The sequence below is a fragment of the Rhagoletis zephyria genome, unplaced genomic scaffold, assembly GCF_001687245.7.
Source record: "Rhagoletis zephyria isolate East Lansing unplaced genomic scaffold, Rhagoletis_zephyria_1.1 Rzeph_scaffold_00848, whole genome shotgun sequence".
In the NCBI taxonomy this organism is placed as follows: Eukaryota; Metazoa; Arthropoda; class Insecta; order Diptera; family Tephritidae; genus Rhagoletis; species Rhagoletis zephyria.
In genome coordinates this window covers 33,366-47,039 of record NW_016157932.1, presented here as the reverse complement: position 1 = coordinate 47,039, position 13,674 = coordinate 33,366, and the positions used below count along the sequence as shown (strand labels likewise).

The 13,674-nt window shown below is 33.5% G+C and overlaps 1 protein-coding gene across 6 annotated transcripts in view; it reads left to right on the top strand.

Annotated features, from left to right (window-relative positions):
* Positions 1-13,674, top strand: part of slgA (proline dehydrogenase slgA) — a 156,166-nt gene that overhangs the window by 125,197 nt on the left and 17,295 nt on the right. For all 6 annotated transcript variants that reach the window (XM_017614537.1, XM_017614536.1, XM_017614538.1 and 3 more), the window contains 4 exons: positions 6,934-7,108; positions 7,190-7,351; positions 7,774-7,965; positions 8,033-8,210. In XM_017614537.1, coding sequence (XP_017470026.1) covers positions 6,934-7,108; positions 7,190-7,351; positions 7,774-7,965; positions 8,033-8,210 — 707 coding nt within the window. The remainder of the gene's footprint in view (positions 1-6,933; positions 7,109-7,189; positions 7,352-7,773; positions 7,966-8,032; positions 8,211-13,674) is intronic.

The window sequence follows — 13,674 nt, the reverse complement described above, 5'->3', positions numbered from 1 at the left end:
TGTATGTACATATGTATGTTTATACAAAACGTAAGCAAACAACATTTTGCTTGCATAGTCTTCTGTTCTGTAATTTGCCAAAGAACGTAAAACCAGAGCAAAGCTATATATGGCAAATTCTAGATATCAACCTAGTCTAGATATGAACCTCGTTGTAGGCATCATATCAAGGAGATACAATTAGATGACTCGAGAAGTTTCCCCGCCAGAAGAACTTTAATATTGCGCCTAAATATATGCCATGCTACAGCGGAAGTGGACGACACCCCATTTCTTTAAATGAAATTAACTGCTGCTATATGTATGTATGTACATATGTATGTTCATACAAAACGTAAGCAAACAACATTTTGCTTGCATAGTCTTCTGTTCTCTTTCATTGCAAGTTGAATTATTTTAATATCTATTGCAAAATTTTGTACATAAAATAAAATAAAACTATTTAATATACAACGCTTTTATAAATGGACTAAAAATTAGAAAATAAAGTAATGTAAAAATATATTTTTTTTTAAATAAGCTTTTATTTAACATGTTTAATCAAAGGAATAAAATAAGTAGTGAAACAAAAGATTTTTTAGCAAGAAAATTTTGTCAAAACTGCACTAAAATTAATAAAATAAAATAAGTTAAGGTCTCGTTAAAGTTACTAAAAGCCATTTAGTGAAAGGAGTTATTCAAACTCTAATGAAAATTACTAACAATTTGTACTAATTTACTTCGTTTTTAAAAAAGCTTGTCGGCGAATTCAGCGTACATGCATAATTGGTTAGGTATGTATGTATGACGGTTTGCTATTCGCGCGACAAGCTTTTTTAAAAACGAAGTAAATTAGTACAAATTGTTAGTAATTTTCATTAGAGTTTGAATAACTCCTTTCACTAAATGGCTCTTAGTAACTTTATCGAGACCTTAACTTATTTTATTTTATTCATTTTAGTGCAGTTTTGACAACATTTTCTTGCTAAAAAATCTTTTGTTTCACTACTTTATTTTATTCCTTTGATTAAACATGTTAAATAAAAGCTTATTTTTAAAAAAATATATTTTTTACATTACTTTATTTATGCTTTGGTTTATATATAATATTGCTCCAACTATATCAGTGCTCAATCTGGTCCTCAAGTTAGTCCTACACATTAGAAAAGGCCATTAGAAAAGGGCTATATTAGTAATGCAGACATAATTTTTTTTTTATTGGGAAACTTATATGAATTTGAAACATCTTTTAATTCAAAAACTTTTTTCCTATAATTTTCTGGATCTAATGAAAAATCAATACCAATATCCTTATGATCGAACAAGATTTTGCAAGTTCAAAATATGTTGAAAATACAACAATGGAATGAAAAAAATATCGACAACATTTTGAATATTTATCAGCAAATGCAGATGTGCTTAAGAGCGAAAAACCCCACGCAAGCGGCTTGACAAACCAAGCGAAATATCCCTCTCCTTAAAGCTAGATATGTTGTGTATGGGGTGTTTGACGGCTTGACAAGCCGTTTGAGGGTATGTGCACAAAAATCAAAATTTTTTGATTTTCTGGCCGCCATGTTGACGTTTGGTCAAACCGCTTACGTTGCGTATGATAAAATCGCCTCATTCGCAACGGAATGTTTACCTAATGAGGACGCAAGAGGAAAAAATCGAAGAAAACCAAACCCTTTTACATTAGTGGTATTCATCTAAACCGATAACTTTATCAAGCAGATAATCTTATAAGTTTACGCACTCTGTTACATGAACTACCCACACTCTCTTTTCGTTTACACATGCGACAATAGTCGTGCGTTCTTTGGTTATAGAGCACAGTATAACTAACTTTATACTACTAGCACAAGGATAAAGAAATTATAGAAACTAACTCACTAAATGGGAAAAAATTATATTTACGAGACAATATCTATTTAAATAAATATACATATAACATAAAGGCTATTTACATAAAGCAAGTTAAAAGAAACAATGGCAGAATGTCTGTTTGTGTATGAATTCATTTGTCACGGCTACCAAACTTTGCGGCCAAATTATCAGTGAAACAAAACAAACAGAACCGATAATAATTGATCCCGATCTCTATCAGGATCATATCGTTGTTGAATTTGCGTGCACAATTTTTATGCGGATCCCGATTATCGCCCAAGAAAAAATGGCTAGAGTTGCGACAGAGTTGCATTGGCTTCAGTTTATCAAGTTTATTCAGTGAAATCGCTGGAGAAATTTATCAGAAATGTGTAAACGAGTTTCCATACAAATTTTTACAGTTAATTTATAAGGTTTACACAATTATAAGTTTATACGGCTTACAATGCATTTATAAGGTTTGATGAATACCCTTATTTCCATGGTGTACGGCGAATAAGAAACCTGTATTTCATAGACTTGAATAAATAAATAAAATGGGAAAAGTAGGTTTGAAGAACGTTTGACAAGACGCTTGTGTGGTGTATTTCGTTCTTTATAAAACTTCGGAAAGCTTTTTGTTCAAAAATTTGCAGAGCGGTTTAACAACTCTCTTGTGTAAAACATGGTTGCATTTGTTATCTACAAATATATCGAGAGAAAATTCCTCAAAATAAAAGTCCTCAAAAAATACTCACGCGCACCCGAAATTCCTCACGTTTTGAGGAATTACTCACAAAGTGGCAACACTGTATAGAATTCTGTAAAATCAATCTGCCTTAACTTGAGTTTCTCCGAAAATCTTCCATCAAGCGATTTTTTATGGGTCCCCATTGCATTTTTTGAGGGTGTTAGGTGTCCTATAAGAAATAGTTAATCATATAAAATGGTTAAATAAACAATTGGGTAATATTATTGAAAATCTTCAAAAGAGAAACAAAGTTTTTCTATCGAAAAATATTGATTTTCATAAATTCTATACCATTTCTACGAAAACATGTTTTTCCCGGTGACAGGTAACAAGATCAACGGAAATAAGGTCAATTGACTTTATTTCCCACCCTGGTGCGAAATAAAGTCAATTGACATTATTGCCTTTTCAAAAGCGAAATAAAGTTAACAAAAATTTGGAAATGAAGTCATTGACGCTTTTTCCTCATTCAAATGGAAATAGCGTCAACAATGTTTAAAGTATGTCGATTCATAGAAAAAAATGTTGTTCTTACAATAAACATTGCCGCGTAAGTCTTGTTTTTTAGCAGATGAAAAGTGTTATTGCCAAATCCTCAGTGTTGTGATATTAATCCACACACAATCATGAACTACCACCAATTGATTTTATTAAAAAAATTTTAATTACGAATATGTAAAAACACGATGCGAAAAACTAAACGCCTGTGCACAGCTGGAATACGAGAAATATTTGGAGAAAGAGTGTAGAAATGATCCATAACTTGCAAAACATGTTTCGTTTCCACAAAAATAAAGCGAACACTATTAAATTGAAGAAACAGTCCATGTCCAAAAACCCCGGAGGAACACTGAAAGAATTCTGTGTTTTAAATTAGCATATTTTGAACGAATTCGGAATGTCTGAGGTGGAAAAGAAACCAACCTTTCTATAAGGAAACAATTATAGAAAAATAATTTTCTTACACTGTATTCATGTCTCCGCCAGCAATTTGTGACGACATCATTTAAAAGCCGCTAAGGAGAACGACGACACTAGATGGCGTATTCAACGAGCCAATGTGCCAAAATGCGGGTATAAACAATTATTGATTATTTAATATCGGAACCGAGATCATATACATAAGTTAATTGATTGGTTTTCACACACTTTTGAAACACAAATTATATGCTTTTTTACTGCAGACAAGTGGTGGCCAAAACACAGCAGATATCTTCCAATCAGGGCTGCCAACTATCCTTAGTTATGAGGTGCCATATTGAGGATAAAAAAGTGCCAAAATGTGCCAAATAGAAAAATAAAAGTGCCAAAAAAGGTGTCATACCTTTTAATCATTCACATTTAGCAATAAATAAAACTACATTTTCCAAACAAAAGTGCAATGATAAAACAAGATAAACCAGTTGAATAGCCTTTATAAATTAGAAAATTTTAGTTGAGAAAAAGAAGTGCACGCAAAGGATTTCACAAAAATGAATTGAAATGTTATTTTTTTACTTCGTTTTTAAAAAAGCTTGTCGGCGAATTCAGCGTACATGCATAAATGGTTAGGTATGTATAGGTATGTATGCAGATATTTAAATGCAGATTTGCTACTCGCGCGACAAGCTTTTTTAAAAACGAACTAAATTAGTACAAATTGTTAGTAATTTTCATTAGAGTTTGAATAACTCCTTTCACTAAATGGCTTTTAGTAACTTTAACGAGACCTTAACTTATTTTATTTTATTCATTTTAGTGCAGTTTTGACAAAATTTACTTGCTAAAAAATCTTTTGTTAGACTACTTTATTTTATTCCTTTGATTGTACATGTTAAATAAAAGCTTGTTTTTAAAAAATATTTTTTTTTACATTATTTTATTTATTTTGAAAAAAAAGTTTTCTTAGAGGTCGCGCTGGTAGGTTTTTTATAAAAACGCTGATGTTCTAAATTTTTTTATTTTATTGACATGTTAAAATGCAGCTACATTTTACATTTAATTACTCTGGTGTTATTGGGGAACATTCCCTTAATTACACACCTATCTTGGACAATTAGAATGGGTCTAGTTCCCGAAAATATGCTCTCGAAAAAACGTTGATACTGAACGATTTACGCATTTTGATGGGTTGGAACTTGTTACCAGGGGGTTTCTGGGGTTGCTAATTAGGAATCTGATGTCAGTTTTTCGAAATTCAAAACGGCGGTCCATTTTTTTATAAAATGATTGGATTTGTTCGAAACCCGGCACTCGAGAGTTTTTGTGGTCGCCGATTACTAATCTGAAGTCTATTTTTTTTTTAAATTCAAAATGGCGGATCCAATATGCCGATCAAATTAAAAAAAAGTATTAAAATTAAAACGTTCATACTGAACGTTTTAAACATTGTCAAGGGGTAAAACACGTTTCCAGTGGGTTTCTGGGTTTGCTGATTACGAATCTGATGTAAAATTTTCAAAATTCAAAATGGCGGTTAAGAGTTTCAAACAAATCCAATCATTTTTTTTAAGCTGGTCGCCATTTTGGATACACCATTTTTAATTTTGAAAATTTGACATCAGATTCGTTATCGGCAACCCCAGAAACCCACTGGAAACGTGTTTTAACCCTTGACAATGTTTAAAACGTTCAGTATCAACGTTTTAATTTTAGTACTTTGTTTTAATTTGATCGCCATATTGGATCCGCCATTTCGAATTTGAAAAAATTTACTTCAGATTCGTAATCGACGACCACAAAAACTCTCGAGTGCCGGGTTTCGAACAAATCCAATCATTAAAAAAAAAAATGGACCGCCATTTTGGATCCGCCATTTTGAATTTCGAAAAACTGACGTCAGATTCCTAATTAGCAACCCCAGAAACCCCCTGGCAACAAGTTTCAACTCATCAAAATGCGTAAATCGTTCAGTATCAACGTTTTAATTTTAATGGTGTCTTTTCGAGAGCATATTTTCGGGAACTAAATAGACCCATTCTACTTGTCCAAGAGATGTAATTAAGGGAAAGTTCCCCAATAATACCAGAGTAATTATATGTAAAGACCACATTTTTAGCTGCATTTTAACATGTCAAGAAAATAAAAAGATTGAGAACATCAGCGTTTTTATAAAAAAACCGACCAGCGCGACCTCTAAGAAAACTTTTTTTTCAAAATAAAAAAATACGTGTCTCTTTTTTTATCACAAATAACAATATTCTGATGTAGCGTTTATGAATTTCCAAAAAGAGTGTTTTTATGAACTACTCTAGTATAGATATATTAATCACTTTCTTGTTAATGCAAATAATGTATTAAATATTAAGGGCCAGATTCACAGTGCTTAGTAAAACGATTGCTAACTTAACTACCAACAAGAGTTTAACTTTGAATTTATATTCAGAGTCACAAAGTTAACTATAGAAATTCATATCGCCTGAAAATATACAAATTCTAAAAATCAATACTTTTCTATTCAAATTTGAAATTCGTTCCACAAAAAAAATAAAAAATTTCACATGAGTTTAACTATGGGCATGCTGGTTTAAACTTTTGTTAACTGAGCGTTGTGAATATGAAAATCAATAGTTAAACTCTTATCTGTGGTCAACTACGCACTATGAATATGGCCCTAAATTGTTACCAATTGTCTGAAAATAATAAAAAAGTTAACAAAATCGTGGGCTATTTTTTAGGTACATTTGACAGCAAAAAGGTACATTTCTATTGTCAAATTAGGTACAATTTGAAATTTCGACTTTCCATCCCTGGTATGTACATGCATATGTATGTATGAGTAACTACCCTGCAAAAAGTGGGACTAGGTTAAGTACTAGTACAGGACCACACTACCTTGTAACCAACACTAGTAACCAAAATGGTCCAAATATATGGAGAAAATATGGTTACATTAACATTGCGATGTCATTGGACCTGACCACCTCTGGTCCAACGCTGCATAGCATGGGACCACTTTTGGTCCACCACTGCATAACATGGGACCACTTAGACAACTACTCCTTTTGAACCATGGCACATTCGGCAACGGAATCATATTGCCGATCGGCCACGAAGAGGTGGTGTTCAACACATATATCAGTTTTTTACGTTTGAAGTGGTCCAGGTCAGCATAACAAGTTACTAGTATGCAACCTGGTCCTTGAGCTCATACTTTAAAACTACGACCCAGCGGACCACCTGGTCCTCAAATTTTTGCAGGGTATGGGCCGTTTTCACAGTGCATAGTTAACTCACATCCGGCAGTTAACTTTCACATTTTTAGTACTGAAAATCGGTAGTTAACTGCCGACTGTGGGTTAACTAGTCACTGTGAAAATGGACCTATGTAATATGTAAATTCTCGTTTTGGATTAAAGTATTCTTCACTTATTCCCCTGGTCGGGTATTGTGGACGAAGATTCCCAATTAAGTGATACTTTCCGCGTTCCGGACCCACAAACAGGACAAATGCGCCGATTGATCTCACAAATTCCGCCCAAGGAAGAAGAAATGTTTAGGAATATGATTCGACGCGTCAATACAATTGTTAAGGTACATTTATTTTTCAATGACTTTAGTTTTATAAAGTTTTTGAACATACTACTTTTGTACTTATTCACTTCTGAATTACAGGCTGCAGCTGAGCTGGATGTCCGCATAATGATTGACGCAGAACAGACCTACTTCCAGCCTGCCATCTCGCGCATTACTTTAGAAATGATGCGAAAGTACAATAAAGAAAAGGCGATCGTATTCAACACTTATCAATGCTACTTACGTGAAGCATTCAAGGAGGTACAAACTATTCATAGCTTCGCAATATTAAAGGCCAGTTTCAGATGAAAATTTAAATGGCACTTAATTTAAATTTTGGATTGTCATTTAAATGTCATTTAGCTTACGTTGGCTCTGGATAACCTTTATTTAAATACGCCAAACAAGTGGCAACACTGTTGCTTGTTTCTTAAAATTGTTGTTGCATTTGTTTGTTTACATCTTGTGCTGAACAGCTGCTTGTTGTTTGGTATAAACAGAGGGTTGCTAACATATATCATATTTAAATAGCCAGTATTAACCATTTAAGTGCAGTTTAATGAAATTATCTGAAAACGAATTTTTGAAGTTAATCAACAATCTCTACTTAAATAGCGAATCTGGAATTGGGCCTAAGTCATAAGACTTATGTATATGAATACTGCTCACTTAAACTCTTCCAGGTGTGCACCGATTTGGAACAAGCGAAACGCCAGAATTTCTATTTTGGTGCTAAATTGGTACGCGGAGCTTATATTGAGCAAGAGCGCGAACGTGCTGCTAGCATGGATTACCCAGACCCGATCTGTCCCAATTATGAGGCGACCACTGATATGTACCACCAAACGTTAACTGAATGCCTGAGACGAATAAAGGTAAATAAATATACATTTAATGACCCTGTTTTTTTTATTGTAATGTTGTTTTTGTTGATGTTAACAGTTACTTAAGGACAGCGGAGAGGATGCTAAAAAGATTGGTATTATGGTCGCTTCACACAACGAGGACACCGTGCGATTTGCCATTGAAAGGATGAAAGAAATCGGAATATCACCGGAAGATAAAGTGATCTGCTTTGGTCAATTACTAGGAATGTGCGACTACATCACATTCCCGTTAGGTACGTACTCTTACCTTATTTTTTTAGCCGAAATGAAAACGCCGAGCTACGGACCACATCTGTCAAATTATTTTTCCACGTATTCTTATGTAGATAATTATGTGGCTGTGGCTAGATTAGATCTATTTATATTTTTCAAACGGCAGATAAGGTTCTTCCTCTTCTTTTATGTCAAACTTATACAAATTCATGTCGCCATCGACAAAGCGTTTAGATAATGAAGATAACAAATTGGAACCTGTTCGTTGTTTTAATGTGTTGTGTGTTAACTTAAAACTTAATCATCAATGATCATGTATAATGTCGACGTCTTTTTTAAAGATGTGTTTACGCATCGCGCAACCCACACTTTTATAAAGCATTCTACCCTACTGAAGTTACAGCAAAATATTTATTTATCTTAACCAGGTGAATTTATATAAGGTAGTGTTACTAGAACAGCTGATTTGAAATTTTTGTCTTATACTGGTACGATAGAATGTCAGCCAAGACGAAATGGCGTAACTCTAGGGTGTCAACAAAATGAAATGACGAAAATTACATATTTCCTATTTTCTTTCGTTTTGACATCCTAAATATCAAAATAATAAATAAATAATAAATACACGAGATTTTTACTTACATATATGTGCTTGCTACTACCTTATATGAATGCGCCTTGATTTTAACGTTCCCTTAATTTTATTAGCCTGTAAATTAGTTGTTTAGGGTGCGCAGTTTTAATTGCACGACCATACTCAATTCATTTTCTTAGGCCGTTCGCTCGTGATGCAGTTAGCAATCGGTGCAAGCGGACGTGTGCCTTGGAGCCAGCGGCTCGTTACATAAACGTGAACTCTTTAGATGACAGCCACTGCGAACGCATAAAGCACTACCAGTTGAGGGCGTGTATCTAGAATGTCCGAACCCTTAATGGGGAAGGTGTCTTTGCCCAGCTTGATACTGTCCTCAAGAATTCTAAGTGCCGTTTCAGAGGCTGTTCCGGCGCAAAGTTCATGTCAAGAAATTAGAGCTTTCACACAAGCCTGTGCCCGGTTACACACAAATATTGAAATAACACCAACGGCAATAACGCAAATTTGTGTTATTTCCCAACAGAATGGGAAATAACACAAATTTGCTTTATTACCTTTCTCGTTGAGCAATAAGACCAACTTTTAAACTTAACAAGTGCACATAGGTAGTCACCCAGTTACATTTGACTAAAAGTAGTACATGAACAAGTTAAGTGGACGGATTTGTAAGTGTACAATTTCTTCTGGGCGAATTTAGCCTTAATGTTCCCTCCCGGGTATCAATACACTTTTGTCCCCTATTTCTGAAAGCTTGTAAAACTAATTTTGAATTGCACGACCCACTCCGTTGCTTATGCCAGGATTTTAACGCTTTTCAGCATTAAGAAATCGACACTGTCTCTCTCAATAAATGAATCATTAAAATAAAGACATAAAATCGGCTGATGAATTTAGTTCTGTAGCTGAACAGTTTTAGATCTCGACACTTAACAAACTCCTGGCTATCGTGACTCGGCGCAAAAATTGAAAATACTGGTTTCCGTACGTCATGCAGACTGCGCCCCTCGTGCGGATGGGCGGGAATGGAGGGTAAAAACCGTTGGGATTATTATTATTATTATTGAAAGTGCCCAACGTCGCGGCGGTCCGCGTTCGCGCGATGCGCCGCTTTCGACGTCGCACTCGTATCCCCCGCTGATGAACTGGTGGCATTATAACCTTTAGAAAAAAATAAAAATAATAAAATGACACTAGCTCACTTCTAAAACTGCTTTAAGCGAAGTCCACAGTTCGGAGATACCAAGTGATGATAATGCAGAAATTTTACCTGAAGAATATATGCTGCGAACAGGAACGGCAATTTTTGTTGCCATGGCGGAACTATACCGGGTGAAGTATGTAATTAGAGAAGAAAGATTTTGACACTGCCTTATTTGAAAAATTGCCTTNAAAAAAATAATAAAATGACACTAGCTCACTTCTAAAACTGCTTTAAGCGAAGTCCACAGTTCGGAGATACCAAGTGATGATAATGCAGAAATTTTACCTGAAGAATATATGCTGCGAACAGGAACGGCAATTTTTGTTGCCATGGCGGAACTATACCGGGTGAAGTATGTAATTAGAGAAGAAAGATTTTGACACTGCCTTATTTGAAAAATTGCCTTTAAAATTTGAATATAAGGCAGCCGAATGTCGAAAAATAAAGCAAGAAAGCTGTTTTATTACTTCATTTATTGCGCCATGGTTCCATGCAAACATTTTAAGCTTTTCCTGCAATGTTTTCAACATATGTATTAAAAAGCATGCAGACAAAATGCATACAAAACGCTATGTCCAATTTGCTGAGCAGTTAGACGCTTTCCCTATATTTTGTTAGACTTTTTATAAGTAAAAATATTTGTTTAATTGTATTTTTGGAATAAANAATAGTCTAAAACTGGGACATGTCCGGGAAAACCGGGAAGTTTGGCAGCCCTAACCATGATGCAATAATACAAGTGGTATCAATTGTGACAGCTCGATTTGACACTGCCTTAGCTCAGTAGNGATTTGTGTTACAAATAGGGCTGCCAGACGTCCCGGTTTTCCCGGACTTGTCCCAGTTTTAGACTATTTGTCCCGGTCCAACCTTAAAATGTCCCGAGTTTCGTTTAAGTGTCCCGGTTTTCGATTTGATTGCAAAANATAGTATATTCGTAATGAAATGAAAGAAGATAAGATATAATACCTTTTTAAGAAAAAAAAATGTGTATACTAAGAAAAAATAAAAAACTATTCAACTATATTATTAGACAAAGAATTGTTAAAGAAGTACCACTGTCTCACCTAAGGCAGTCAATATGGCGGAATTAGAGCGAAAAGTTATTATTGCATCATGCATTGGCACAACCAAACGAGCACTGGTAGTACGCAAGACCGTATTTAGGGGGGGTTGTAGGTATTCTGACCCCTCCCCCCCCGAAATGTAGAAATGTAGGATTTTAATGCACTAGAAACTTGGAAAAAGGAAAAAAGGGGCATTGAAAAAATGCATATACTTTTTAATTTTGTTATGTACAATGTGCATGTCCCATTAAAGATATTAAAAAATACATAAAGTTATCAAGAAATTATAGCCGAACCACTTTTTGCCAAGTTTTAACGTATTATTNTTAAATTCTTTTTTTAAATTTTTGATTACTTATAAGTACCGAGCCGTACAAATTTATTGGCTCGGAGACTCTTTCATCTGATCACAAGTTTTGAAAATGTAGCTTTTGAGCCAATTAGTAAAGTGCAAGTCTGAAGTTACCAGAAAATTTCGTTGATTTTTTGCAATTATTTAGTTTTTGCAGACAGTGTCTTCCACATACNACCAAATTTGTGCAATATTAAAAAAAAATCAAAAAATGTTCGTACAAATTTCGATCTTTTCCAAGAATTCTAAAAAATAAATCGTAGTTTTTAGCCATTTGAAACTTGTACTTTATTTTATTTACTAGAAATCAAACTGCATACTCAGAATCTAATTAAAAAACGAAGTTTTTACGAAAATTTGTTAATTTTTTTTTAATTGCATACATTTTTAAGGCAGTGGCACTCGATAGGTCCATTTGTACAGATTGGTACAGTTTTATATTCGGTTATTGGTACAAAACCAAAAAAAAGGGAAATTTTTCTTTTTGTAGTCAAAATAGTTTCTTAAAGGATTTTTTGGAAAAAATCCGCTCAGATGACAAAACAGTTTAAGCTTAAAAAATCTACACTGCCGGAACAAAGTATTGGCACAGCAAATTTTTCACAATATATGCAACAATTTTTGTTCTAATATTTTTCCGCAAATTTCGTCTAAAAATATGGTTCATTCTACAACAAAAAACATAAAAATGTAATTCCTAAACTTTGTGCAAAACTCGCGAGCATATTTTCATGAAATGTTCAACGTTTTAATCAGATTTTTTAGAATTTTTTTGAGTATGCAGATTTGTAGCCCGATCAGTTTTATTATAATAATGTGCAAGTTTTAAGTAGCTAGGAATTACCGTTAATTTTTGGTAATTTTTTTTCACGTATTCCCTTTCATACAAAAATTTTTTTTCGAAAATACTTTATATGGAAAAAATGCAAAACACCTTCAACAAAAAAAATTCTCAAAAATCAACGCGATTTTTGACTAACTCCGAACTTGCATTTTTTTGCTAGAATTTAATGGGCTGCAAAACTGCGTACTCATCTGATTAAAAAGTTGAAAATTTTGAAGAACATTTGCTGAATTTTCGCGAGTTTTGCACAAAGTTTAGGAATTATATTTCTATGTTTTTTGTTGTTGAATGAACCATATTTTTATACAAAATTGGCGGGAAAATATTAGAATAAAAATTGTTACATATATTGTGAAAAATTGCTGTGCCTGTACTTTGTCCGACAGTGTACATAAAAATATTAAAAAATTTTATCAACGGAATCATAATAATGAGATTTTTGATGCTGTGTTTTAACTTTTTTCAAAGATTTGTTTAAGAAAAACTTGAAAACATGCTTCAAAACTTTACCGATATAGACTTATAAGGTATCACAGGTATCATTTGCTCACCCTTTTTGTTTCTTTGCAAAAAAAAACTCATTCACGTCCCAATTTTTTTTTTATTCAATACCAACACATCCTAATTCAACATGGAATGACACTCGTTTATCTTTTATCCCTTTTTATATGCTTTTATTTAACTTGGTCATCCCGCGGTAATCGCGGAAATTTCCAATCGATTTTAAACTAACTTCCCGACAAGTTAGAGACTTGAAATTTTCAGCATAGTTCCAATCACGATGGCAATGCAATTTGAAATATAAATGAATTCCCCATATGGTCCAGGGGTCTTGATTCAAAGGCGGTCAAAAAATAGTAAGATTTATGGCTAACAGAGCGTAATTTGCCAAAGAACGTAAAACCACTATAAAATTGTTAAAGCTGCCGGCGTAGTGTAGCAAAGCTATTTGTGGCAAATTCTAGATATCAATCTAGTCTAGATATGAACCTCGTTGTAAGAATTAGAAGACTCCAGATGTCGCCCCGACAGAAGAAGTTAAATATTGCGCCTAAATATATACCATGCTACAACGGAAATGGACGACACGCCATTTCTTTTAATAAAATTAACTGCTGCTATATGTACATATGTATGTTTATACAAAACGTAAGCAAACAACATTTTGCTTGCCAAGTCTTCTGTTCTCTTTCATTGCAAGTTGAATTATTTTAATATCTATTGCAAAATTTTGTACATAAAATGAAAAAACACTTTTTAATATACAACGCTTTTATAAATGGACTAAAAATTATAAAATAAAATAATGAAAAAAAATATTTTTTAAAAACAAGCTTTTATTTAACATGTACAATCAAAGGAATAAACAGAGTAGTGTAACAAAAGATTTTTTAGCAAGAAAATTTTGTCAAAACTGCACTAAAA